Source organism: Chenopodium quinoa, unplaced genomic scaffold (assembly GCF_001683475.1).
Source record: "Chenopodium quinoa cultivar QQ74 unplaced genomic scaffold, ASM168347v1, whole genome shotgun sequence".
Lineage (NCBI taxonomy): Eukaryota > Viridiplantae > Streptophyta > Magnoliopsida > Caryophyllales > Amaranthaceae > Chenopodium > Chenopodium quinoa.
The window spans coordinates 2,393,339-2,406,810 of record NW_018742461.1 but is presented as its reverse complement, the minus strand read 5'-3'; the positions used below and the strand labels follow the sequence as shown (position 1 = coordinate 2,406,810).

At 37.9% G+C, this 13,472-nt stretch overlaps 1 protein-coding gene across 1 annotated transcript; it reads right to left on the bottom strand.

The window, feature by feature from the left end:
- Positions 1–7,838, bottom strand: LOC110718956 (putative disease resistance protein RGA4). Its single transcript, XM_021897894.1, has 4 exons — positions 3,950–7,838; positions 3,546–3,635; positions 3,090–3,148; positions 1–1,504 (listed from the first exon to the last, which is right to left on the bottom strand). Exons 1-4 carry the CDS (start codon positions 7,445–7,447, stop codon positions 16–18), a joined length of 5,136 nt encoding a protein of 1,711 aa, XP_021753586.1. The 5' UTR covers positions 7,448–7,838; the 3' UTR covers positions 1–15.
- Positions 7,839–13,472: the final 5,634 nt, after the last annotated feature.

Genomic DNA, 13,472 nt, shown 5'->3' with positions numbered 1-13,472 from the left:
TATTGGACCCAATGCTTAATTGAATCTGCTTTCCAATTTTTCCAGTTTTGTACAGAGAGGGATATCTGTCAGGTTCCAGCACAACCTTATATGCAGGTAAGATAACCGGGGGACTGCTACTGATACTGCTTTTCTTGACACTACTGATGCTTTGGGTGCCTCGTCTCCATAAATACTCTCCACGTATTCCAATTTGATTAATCCAACAAGTTCAAGGGATTTCAAATAACGAAGTTGGCTCAATAATGGAAGATGCTCCAAGCTTTTACATCCATAAAGTTCAATTTCAACAATATTCGGGAGACAAGTTTCAAAATTAATCAATGAGCTCCCCCAGCTCGGAAACCTCACACCTGGATAATCCCACAATCCAAACAATTTTAGATTGGGGTGGGGTTGCAGGCCGTGAAGTAATGCTTCTGCATTAGTACCCTCACTGTCATCTTCAATAAACCTGGGGTTTTCCATTCCACAAAGCTTTTGCGTCCAGCATATGTTTATGCCCCGTAAATTTTGCTTGTTTATCAGATGCCCCCCTTTCTTGGCTTCTGCTGCATCATATGTTAAACCTCTATGGACCTTGATTTCCATACTTCCAGTGAGATTGTTGAGATACTTTAAGTCGCTAAGTCCACCAGCACCTACTGGCCTCAAACAGCAAGCACTGCTTGTACCGCCAACTAAAAACATAGTTAGCTTATTCAGACAGGTCATACTATTCATTCCCGGAGGCATATGTGTCATACTATTACAATCAAATATATCTAGACACCTAAGATTAACTAATTTTCTGAAGTCTCTCGGCAATTCTTTTAGTGACTCACAACCACGCAATAAGAATGTCTGCAAGTTATAAAGCTCGGTAATGCACAAGGGCAACACAGATAAACTACGATTACAAGAGAGGTCAAGATATCTTAAATGCAACAATTCACCTATCATGTTTGGTAGCTTTTCAAATGAAGCCCCATGTAAATCTAATACCCTTAAATATCTCACTTTTGGTAGCAGCACATCAGGGCTTTCTAAAGGGTTGGGGTACCCTATGTTCAAAATTGTACGCATTCTTTTCATTGTGGTCAAATATCTTCCAAAATCTTTTCGACCAACAGTACTATTGACGAATAGATGCCGAGTTTTCTTATCAAAATAGCTTGTATTATAGCTGGATGACAAGATTTCTGCTCCAGCTACTTCTATAGCGAGATCATGAATCAGATCATGCATTTTGCATGTCAGAATTTCACCATTGTCAGCGCGCTCTACATCTTGAAAGAAGCCTCTTTGCAGTAAATTCATGAAGTACTCCTCACCGGCATCTTCAAGACTCTCTCCGCCTAATGGAACAATAAACCCTTGTGCCATCCAGAGACTGATCAAATCCTCCTTCTTGATCTTGTAATGCTCGGGGAATACAGCACAATAACTGAAGCAGCTCTTCAAATGGTACGGAAGATAATAATAGCTAATCTTCAATGCACGAACTATGTCATTCTCATCAGCTCTTAGAGCGTGTGGTCACAATAACTCGGCTACCTCTTCCACCTCCGATTAACAAAATTTTCAACTTGTGCCACTTATTAAAATCCTCATTCCAAACATCATCCAAAACAAGCAGATACTTCTTCCAATTAGCTGAGAACATAATTTGCCTACAGGAAGGAGGAGCTTCCAATTATGATTCTATGAATCGTGAAACGCCTCTGACGGAACAGCCTGTGGATTTTATTTAACTGAATCCTTGGTAAACATAATTTCCCTACAGCAGATTATTTCAGTCTTAATCTGTGTTATTGTTATTATTTGCTTAGTAAAGTGATAAAAAAATAACCCAATTCATTTATTAACGGGATGATATCATGGAAAGTTACCAAATTAGTATACACTACATTTCCACAAGATCACAAACAAAATTCTCAATTTTTTTTTTTTTTGGCAGTATCAAGAAAGATATTGTTGTGGGGCACCTCCGTGCTTAATAGGTTAGTTGATTTAAGACTTTAGTATAGTATGTGAGTGCTACGTAAATTTTGATTTGTTTATTATTTGAAACTTTAAACGATCTCAGAATTTCATAATGGGACAACTATTGTGTGAGAAATTATTACTGTATTTACAAACAGATTTCCATGACTTTCTGATTCCTCCATTTGATTTATGCTCAACCAAAGAATTAGTTAATACCTTAGTCCTCTAATATCTCATTAATTCTAGATGTGGCATTGTCCGCATATATTGATAAGAGTGATAGCATTGAAATGTTTTTTTTTTATTGGTTACGTCATAGACATGTTGGGATTAGATATGGCATATCACATATGGGTACAGGTCAGGCCGGGCAAGTCTTCAAGTCATCTTACTATTAACGCAAAAGAATAACATATACTGAGTATTACATTAAGTCATCTTACAATTCTCGCGTTCAAATGAGTATTGTCTGAGACGACAAGTTGATTTATTAGACTATATACTATCAATCCAAAATACATCAATTGTTAGACAACCAAAAGTTGATTTAGATTTACATCACAAGTCTAAGGTTATCATATACTTTGTATGTAGTACATTGTAACAAAGAGAAAAAAAAAAAGGTAAGAAATTTGTATTGAACAAAGAATATCGAGTACAATACAAAGACCCTAGGGAGGGACTTACCTTCTAGGAAGGGCCTTCCCAATGCCCGGGATCTTGAAAACTGGTTTATAAATAAAATCTTATTACAACTAAAAAAAATGTAATTATATTCCTGCAGCCTGCAGGCTGCAACATGCGAGCTGAGAAACATACTTCGTACGTAATTAGCTTGTTCTGTACGATTGGAGAAATGTGGGTAGGCCGGGAGGCATAGAGCTCAGCCTGGTCTGGTGATCTGAATACTTGACCAACGAACGTGTTAACATCAGATTGAGGGCCATAGCTATTGTATCAATGCTCTTGAAGGAGGCGTTACAACAGAGAGTCTGCTTGAACTTCCTTCTGAAAGGAGCTGTGTAGCATATACAGAAATAAGTAAGACACTAAGACTCCTGCTAACAAGAAAGCTGCTACATTAAGAAAAACTGAAGCTGCAAAAAGTTCGCGATCTTTACCTTAAATGATTTTGCATCATGTTTTGCTCAGATATACTAAGTACTGGTGGAGCAAAAAGCTAGTTATAGGAATCAGGATATTCTAATTAATCCATATGTACTAAACTAATAAAAAATTAGCTAAATAAAACACCTTTTAATATAAATTTATAGTCTTCCTATACTGCAACCCCCACATTTACTAACCTAATTCTAGCTGCAAATTACATTTAGGCTTCTTAAGATAACATATGGCAGAAAGTTCACCTAGTTTTCACAACGAATTTTTATAATTAAATTAAACCAGCAACAATAGCTCTATTATTAGGGAGCAAACGTACACACAATCACACAAGATAAAAGTTGTTGCACAAAGGCGACAAACATGTAGATGTAGATGTATGGAAAAATGAAAAACAACAATGGCTAATACTAGTACATAAACTAAACAGAAAAGTGATCGAGTTGGATATATACCTGAAGGTGATATAAAAAATTGTCTATGCCAGCTGATAATAAGCAAGACAACAATTGACCAGCACAACTAGCAGATCGAGCAATCATGACCTGTTAGAAGTTAAAAAAGGATCACAGATTACTGTATTAGACGAAACTCCATACACTAGTCTGCTAAAAAACTAATGACATGTGGTTGATTCGAGGAAGGGATGGACTAGATAGAATTTTGCATTATGTTAAGTTCTAAAATAAATGAAAAGGCACACAAAAACGTGGGCTGAAGACAAATTAAAGGTCGGGTAGAATGAGAGATGCAAAGTATATGACAAACTATTTTTAAAGCAGAGAGCTTATACATAAATAATCAAAAATATATAGAATGAATCAAAAATAGAATGAATTGATTGGAGTGCACATACTCAGTTAATTGTAATGCTGGGGATGTGTTGAATGTTGGGCCAGTCCTTCCCGCCGGGTTGTTTACAACTTTCTTTTAATTCATCTGGACACTTAAAGATCTCAAGTTCCTCAAGGGAGGTGAGTTTCTGCATTGATTCAGGAAGTGATTTAATGGCACTGCATTCAATGATAGTCAGGGAACGGAGACAGTGATGAAGGGACTTCCAAGGCATGCCATCATCAGTGGCCTCGTCTTCAGAGAAGCTAAGTTGATTATTGCGATCCAACACTAATGACTCCAAGGCAGTGAGATGCTCCAACCCCCCTTTTCCGAGTCTCTGCAAATTTGGGCAATAAGAAATTCGAAGGCTTTGTAAGGAAGAAGTGTATCTCCGAAATACATCCTCTAGTTCTGATAAACTCACCACCTTCCCATTGGATTTTATGTGGAGGTTATTAAGAAATTGGGAGCTGTGCATTGACTTGAGAAGACCCACGTCATTCAAGTCCAAATTTTCGAGGCTTGGAGATGAAGGAAATGATGTTAACTTGGGGCACATATAGATAACCAATTTGGAGAGACGAGGAAATGTGAAGCTACTCCTCAAGATATGGTCATCATCACCCTCAACCAAATCCTCCTCCCTCCACCATCCTTTCAAACTTTTGAGTTTGCAAATTTCGAGAGTTTCAAGGGAGGGGAAGAATGTCATCAATTCTTCACGTTCATTGCCAGTGTAGCTGCTTTTATTTTCTATGTACTCCAACTTCCACAATCTATCAAGAGATAGAGATTTCAGAAAATGCAGTTTACTCAACTGTGGAATCTGCACCAAGTTGCTACAACATTTAAAATGAATGTTGACAAGGTGTTGGAAAGAAATAGCCCAATTATCCTGTGCTCTACCCCAACTTGGAATTTTAGTACTCTTGTAATACCTCAAGACAAATTTCTTGAGATTCGAAGGTGGTTCTAGTTTTTCCATCACCCCTTCCCACTCTACACATCCATCATTTTCATAAGAAAATAGAATTTCAACCTCAGTGAGATGTTTCATACCCTTCAAATACCCTCCTCCTCCATCATCATTCATGTAGTTTTTGCCGATTTTGATCTCTATGCCACCTATCAAGTTGGTCAGGGGTTTTAGGTCTTTCAGGTCTCCCATACATCGCTCCTCTATAGAAACTCTCCTTTCCATACCCACCACAAACAATGGTAGCACCCGAAGATTAGTCAACTTACCCATGCCTGATGGCATACTAGTTAACTTATCACACCTACTTAAATCAAAGTGTCTAAGACTTGTCAACATATCCATGCCTATAGGCATACTAGTTAAATTGTGACACTCACTTAAATCAAAGTGCCTAAGACTTGCTAACTGACCCATGGTTGTAGGAATACTAGTTAAGCTATAACAACCTCTTAAATCAAAGTGTCTAAGACTTGTCAATTTATCCATGCTCGAAGGCAAACTACTCAACTCTTGACAATAACTTATATTCAAGTACCTAAGATTAGTCAATTTATCCATGCAAGGCATACCAGTTAACTTTTTACAACTATTTAAATCCAAATGCCTAAGTTTTATCAATTCGCTAAATTTTTTTGGCAACTCCCTCAATTTTCCACCGCAATGATTTAAATCTAATGTCTGCAAGTTATGTAGTCTACTAATAGAATCAGATAGTCCCTCTAAATTATAATTAAAAGAAAGGTCAAGGTACCTTAAATGCAGTAGCTTACCAATTGAATCAGGCAACCGTACTATACCCGCACCCCGCAAAACCAACACCCTTACACACATCCAGTTGTCAATATGTGCATTCACCACATAACCTAATTTACCCCTTGAAATAAACGAACGCATCTTACTCTTCAATGAGTAATTTTGTGAAAAGGTACCACGACCAAAATACACATGACGAACTTTATCACCCAATTTGGTTGTATTAGAAGTCACCATGGCTATTTCCTCCCTCCCCACTTCTAGAGCAACATCATGCATCAAGTCATGGATTTTCACAGACCCAATATCACCATATCTATCCTTCTTCACATCCTGAAAGAAACATCTGCGTACCAAAATCAGGAAATGCTCCTCTGCTGCATCTTCTACGCTTTGATCTCTGTCCAGCGACGCAATGTATCCTTGTGCCATCCAAAGGCTAATTAACTCTTTCCTTTCGAGTCTAAAATCTTTGGGGAACAGTGCACAGTAGCTAAAACAATTCTTCAAAGAGGGTCTAAGGTTGTGATAACTAAGCTTTAGTATAGACATAATTTCATTATCACCTTTTCCAATTCCAGCAAATCCGCTATGCTCAAATGTCTGCCACTTATTCACAGGCTGCCCAAATAGAAGGCTTCCTACCGCCTTTATAGCAAGTGGGATGTTGTAGCATTTTTCAACAATCTTCTTCCCAATTTCAACTAATTCAAGATGACTTGCGTGCTCGTGTTCCCCTTTATCAAATGCTACAGATTCAAACAAGAGCCACGAATTCTCTTCGGATAAACCTTGCAGCTTGTGTGTATGTTTTTCTCCAATAATCTTTGCAGTCATCTCCGAACGTGTAGTCACCACAATCCGACTACCCTCTTGACCCAGTGTTAAGAACCTGCACAGATTACGCCATTTCTCACAATCTTCATTCCATACGTCATCAAGAACAAGCAAGTACTTCTTTCCTCTTAACTGCTCTTGAAATTGCTTTTGCACCAGCTCCATTGAGGAGGTATCGTCAGGCCTTTTACCAGAAACTAATTCTAGAATTTTACAAAGAATGACCTTGACATCAAACTGCTCCCCATCTTGATCGGACACACAAACCCACAACCTTAACTTGGGATCCGGAAACTCGGCTTCAACCTCGTTATCGTTACACACAAGTTGGGCAAGAGCAGTTTTACCCAATCCTCCAACTCCCACAATAGTCACAAAGCGGAAACTTTCCTGAACATCATTGGGACCTAACAACATATCAATGACAACCTTTTTATCGTCCTCCCTCCCAATGATATCCCCTGCATCCACGTAGGAGCAAGTTTCCTCCCTCCTTCTACAAATAGGATTATAGTCCACACTAAGCCCAAATTTGTGATGGTTACTAACAATAGTATCCAACTGCTTCTTAATGTCCTTAACCTGACGAGACATTCTATAAGCTTGACTTACCTCCTTCTTCTTACCAGAAAAAAAGCGGCGTACCTTTTTAAGGAATTTATCATCCTTGTTGCCATCAAGCAACTTGAGCTCAGCAAGGATGAAGAACTCATCGAACAGATCATCAGCATCATAAATAGCAGCCTTGAGATCCTCGATATAGCCTCGTGTTTCGTAGGGGAGCTTCCTCTTGGAGTCAGCATCAAGGAGGACGTTCTTGATAGTAGAGACAGTTTTGATGAGGTCTTGGAGTTGAGATTTGTAACCCCACTTGTCACAAATCTCTTTGATGATTGCAGACCCGGTAACTTCAATGAGCCTTTCGGCAAGGACGATTCCGAGTTCGGCCATTGGGATTTGGGAATAGAATTTCAATGAGATGTGATGAGAATGGGGAGACCGGAGGAAGACGTAGATTTATTGTCGAAATGAGGGCTCCACTTTTGAATAGAAATCAATACCTTCCAGTAGGTTTCCATGAAATAGAATAGAAATGGACAAGAAAAAGCAAAGTTATGCAATAGTTGAATGATCATATTTTACATTGTACGAACAAATCTGCATGTTCAAACTACTTTTTAATTAAAGTCTTCCTTCCCTCCGACAATCAAGCTTGATGTTTACAACTTTGAACTTGAAAATAGCAGCTTAACTATGTGCTTTGCATCTGGTCCATTGTTCAAGCTTCGGCTCCACGCCTTCGTGTACTACAGTACTAGTAAACTACAACTTCACCAACTTCTATTGCATTGCTAGTAGTACTTAGTTGTTTAACAGTGTGTTTGGATAAAGAAAGGGGAAGGACGAAAAGAAGGGGAAGGAGGAGAAGAGGAGGGGAGGGAAGAACGTTAAGTTTTCCTTCCAAATCTCTCCATTGTTGGAGGGATCAATTTCCTACAATTTTATCTCTCCATTTCTCTCCCCTCCAATTCCCTTCCTTCCTGATTTATTATCCAACTGAAAGGTATCTCATCTCTCCATTTCCCTTCCCTTTCTTTCCCTCCATTTTCTTCAATCCAAACACATTGTAAGTGAAATGGATGCTCTTAGCTCTCAACTTCAACAATTATTCTATCGGCTTCATCAACAAATTGTATGTTAAAACTGTTTTTATCCAAGCTAAGGGGATGATTTACTCACCTTAATGTAATACAACGGTCGTGGGACCTTGTTAAATCCGTCTTAGTTTTTAGTTTTCAAATATGCAATTTTCATAATTTTTTGTCATACATTATCATTACTTGAGATATTTAATTTACAATGTTATATAAAAAAAATTAAGTTAATCGTACTTCAGTTGTTTCACAATAGTTACATCACTTTCACCTCTCACATTTGCTAATGATTATACAAAAAAATTAAGTTAATCGTACTTCAGTCGTTTCACAATAGTTACATCACTTTCACCTCTCACATTTGCTAATGAACTTGATTAACTTTAAATTAAATGTAATGATAATAAAAAAAATCAGAAGAAAAAATACTAGTATATATATTTTTATAAAAATAATCTACTACATAGATTAACCTAAAAACAATAATTAGATGATGATTTTTACTGCTACATATTAACCATGCCGTGGTCAAAGTTAATACAAGAAAATAATGTAAAAAGTCATAATAATACAATTATGATTGAGAAATGGAGAAAGTAATAGACAACAAGAAAAAGAGTTAAACCAAACCATGTACTCCGTATCAAGAAGTAAACAAAGTATAATCATGTCCGACACTAACGACAATTGGTTGTTAGTGCAGTGGTAATTGAGGTTGTACTTGGTTGCGATGACCGTGTGTTCAATCTCTCACAACAACAATTGGAATGAGACTGGATCCTAAGCACCCAAAACTGAGCCCAAAATCCGAATTAGCCTAAACGGTGAACCAGAATGGAACCAAAAAAAAAAATAAACAAAACAAAAAAAAAAATGGTGAATTTCGATTTTAATAAAGTAAATTGCTTAATTCTTTGGTGGCCTTAAATTGTGCTCAAAGTCCACAAATCCACAATGATAATTCTGGAATCAAGATTTAGGATATTTAGCAAAGTGCGGAGATTTAGTAGGATTTAGCCACGTAGGTAGGTGAGGGAGCCCCACTTCCTCATTATGAGAAACACTTTTGTTTTTCATAATGGCATTTTGGAAAATAATGTAATGTTTTTCAATGGTGGGGACCGTATATGTGTCATGAGTGGAAGCTCCAAATCTTGACACATACCACGTGAGAAACAAAACTTGTTTTTCACAATGAGAAAAGAGAATTACCTTAGGTAGCTATCATCAAGTCCAAAAATTTAGGAGGTAATTAACCTTTAAAAAGACTCGGGTATATTTGGCTGGCGTATTTTGATTGCTTATTTCCACTTAATCAGAATGGAACAATTAATTTGAGAGTACCTGAATTGGAAGTTTATATTTTCAATCCAAGATATATCAACCATAAATCTATCAAAGTTTACACCATATGTCTAATTGTTCCTAATCTGCAAACAACCAACAAGCTTGGCCTAATGAAAGAAACATATACCGAGTATATTGAAACAAAGGGTAAGAGTCTTTACGATAAAAATATAGAGTAAATTACAAAGATCCTAGGGAGGGACTTGCTTTTTTAATCAAACAAATTTGGTAGAGTTAGTGGAAAACTCATATTGTGACTTTATACACTACTAGAAAACAGGCCATTTCCGACGGTAAAATTCCGTCGGAAAAGGTTGTTTTTGACGGAATTTCCGTCGGTACAAGTTGTCGGAAAACTTTTGTAGGAAAAAACAGCTTTTTCCGTCGGAATTCCGTCGAAAAACACTGTTCCGACGGAATTTCCGACGAACGTTCGTCGTCGGAAAAGGAATTCCGGTCACCGGAAAGTCCGTCGGAAATTTCCGACAGAATACAAATCCGCCGGAAACTTCCGACGGGAATTCCGTCAGAAATAACATTAAAAAATATAAAAAAAATAAAAAAAAAAACCTAACACCACCCCAACCACCCTATCCAGCCACCACCCCTACCACCAACCCACCCCCTGCCCCTCTACCAGCCCCACCCACCACCCCCACCACTAGCCCTAGCCTAAACCCACCCACCCACCTTACCTGAACCCACCCCCCTAACCCACCACCAGCCCACCCCCTGCCCACCAGCCCACCCCCTGCCACCACCAGCCCACCCCTGCCCCCTACCCACCATGCCACCCCCTGCCCCCTACCCACCCAGACCCACCACAATCCCACCGACACCACCCCACCATAACAGCCAACCGACACCACCCCACCACAACAGCCCACCGACACCACCCCACCACAACAGCCCACCCTACCCCACCACCACCGACACCACCACACACCACCACCATTCCAAAAATTCAGTAAAAACCGAAATTAATCCCAAAAAACCGAAAATTAACCCCAAAAATACGAAAATTAATACAACATAATAAAATTTTACCTCACAAAATAAAATAAAAACCAGATCTACATATTAATCAGAATTTCAATAAAAAAAAATTAACAAAAACGATAATTAACAAACGAAAATTCAAAGAAATAAATTAATATACAATTTTATTTTAAATTTTATAAACTAATATTACAATGCCATACCTAAATTACAAGATCTAAAAAAAAAAAAAACAAACCTTGAGAATGGTGTAGGGCCTCGCGACGGTGGTTGCTCGGTGTTGCTATGCTCGGTGATAGGCCGGTGCTATGGCCGGTGAGGGATGCGGAGAGAGAAGAGAAAAGGAGGAGGAGGAAAATTAAAAGAAAGAAAAGAGAGAAGAGAAAAGGAGCAGGAGGAAGGAGAAGAGAAATGAGGAGAGAGAGAGGAGAAGAGATGGAGGCGGGGAGAGAGAGAGAGGAGAGAGAAATAGGAACTAAAAGGGGGGGGGGAACCGGGGTTTTGAAGCATTATTAGGGTTACTTTTTTAGGGTTACTTTTTTAGGTTTTGAATATTCCGTCGGAAATTTCCGACGGGTTTATTTTCCGCCGGAAAATAATTGTTTCGACGGAATATTCCGTCAGAAATCTCCGACTGATTTTATTTCCTTCGAAACATTACGGTTCCGACGAAATAATCCGTCGGAAGGCCCATAAATTTCAACGGATTTTTATTCCGTAGGAAATCCGTCGTAAATTTTCGACGGAATAAAAATCCGTCGTAAATTTCCGACGAAAAACAAGTCCGTTGGAAATCCGCCTGTTTCTAGTAGTGTGAGGTTATAAATTCGACAATTAATACATATTTTATTTACCCAAATTGGTGCAAGCAATGTGGTCGAAGCTTTTAGAAATCAAATGTTACTTCAATATCTTGAACATTAGCATAAATAGTAGTCACAACTCATTGTTGAAAGCAATATTAACTTGTCAGAGTTGAAATCTTAGGGAGTGTATCATTGCAAAAACCATTTGCTCACCTAATGCTGCAAATTGTATCCAGGCATCTAAAATGCAAGATTACTTGGCAGAAGATTGCCTAGCTTCTCACTACGAATTTCTTCTTATAATCCGATCTGGTAACAGCTCCAAAACTGTAGTCTGGTCATGAATCAGGTATGCATGCATTACCTCGATTTCACTAGTCCAATTTGTGTGTATTAAGGATCAAACGCCAACTTTTTTTTTTATAGCACAAACATAGAGATGTAGATGTATAAATGAAAAATGCCTAAGCTAATACTTCTGAATTGAACAGAAGGTAGAATGATTCTTTTCCAAATGGAAGGTAAGAAGGCCAACAACTAAAGCTTATAAAACCAAATTACGTATATATCTTCTGAGTCTGTGACTACTTTCAGCCTCTGTTCTACAATTATTTTCAATCTTACTGCACTTTAATTTGAATTAAAAGCAAGACCTTTTTGTTCTGAAGCTTCTAACCTCTAACATGTGCTGACAAATTATTATGTCTGAAATTGGATCATTAGGCAGCTACAACTAGCACATAGAGTTCAATGTTTCGTACCTGGATATCTCATAGTAGGAATAAATGGGCAAATCTGTCAATCCAAGACTCCAATCAGAAATAAAAAACAATAATAAGATAACATGAATTGATCGAACGTAGCTGCAGGCTTCAGCAAGAGCGCTGAGAAACATATGTACTTGTTCCGTACCAACTGGAGATATGTGTGTGTGAGTGCGTCCCTGGTGCGTGGTATAGAGCTCAGCCTGGTGACCTGAACACTTGATCCATAGAGGTCTTAGCATATAAATTTTGGGCCAACAGAGAGTTTGCTGGAAGGCTTCGTATAGGAATCAGGATATTCTAAGCCATATTTGTTCATAAGAACAATAAGCTAGGCTCACTCAGGACGACATTGACAACTCCACCCTTATAATAGGACTTAGGACCTCATCAAGAATTGACTGCAGATATGTTGAGCAGTTGAGCACCAAACATTATAAACTTGAACCTTAGGCAAACTGATAAAACAAATTGCAGTAGATACATACTCTTGACTTGTATGTGACTCGAAAAATTAAGCATTAATTGCCTGATAATTCATCAATGAGTACCTGATAGTGCTTTTTAATTACGAGTAACTAACTCTCTTCCAAAAGTTAGTAATAAGCTAAACAGGAAAGCTTGATTTCAAATTACCCCAAACTTATTCTTCAGTGCATAACCAAATCCCAAACAAGGTAACTTTCTCTTTGAGATGTGTACATTTATCTATTATTTTTTCTAGTCTTTTTAAATAATAGCATTGACTATTATCACACTCAACAACTATCAGAGTTAATCTTCCCAAAATTGGTGCCAGCAACATGATCAGAGAAACTTCTAGGAATATAAAAGTACGTCAATATCTTGAACATAGCATGTATAGTCACAGTTCCATGCTGAAAGCAATGTTAAGTGTCAGAAGTGAAATCTTAGTGAGAGTTTTTTTTTTTTTGAAAAAACCAAGCATTTACTAACCTAATGCTGCAAATTTTATTAGGCTTCTTAAAATAAGACATGGCAGAAAGTTCACCTAGTTTCCACAATGAATTTTCAGAATATATTTTACAATCGAACCAGCAACAATGACTCAGGAGCTGCAATCTAGTCATCAATCAGGTGTGCACACAAGCATCACCCGGATTTCTCTAGTCCAGTATATATTAGCAAGCAAACACATAATCACACCAGATAAAATCTCGTTGCACAAACATACAGATGTAGATGGATTGATGAAAAACAATGGCTAATAGTCCATAAATCGAACAGAAAAGTGAGTTGGATACCTGAAGGTCGGGAGCAAAATAAAAATGTCTTTGCCAGCTGATAATAAGCAAGACATTATAACCAGCAAAACTAGCAGAGCTGCAGAGCAATCAAGACCTCGTAGAAGTTAGAAAAGGATCACAGATTATTGTATTAGACG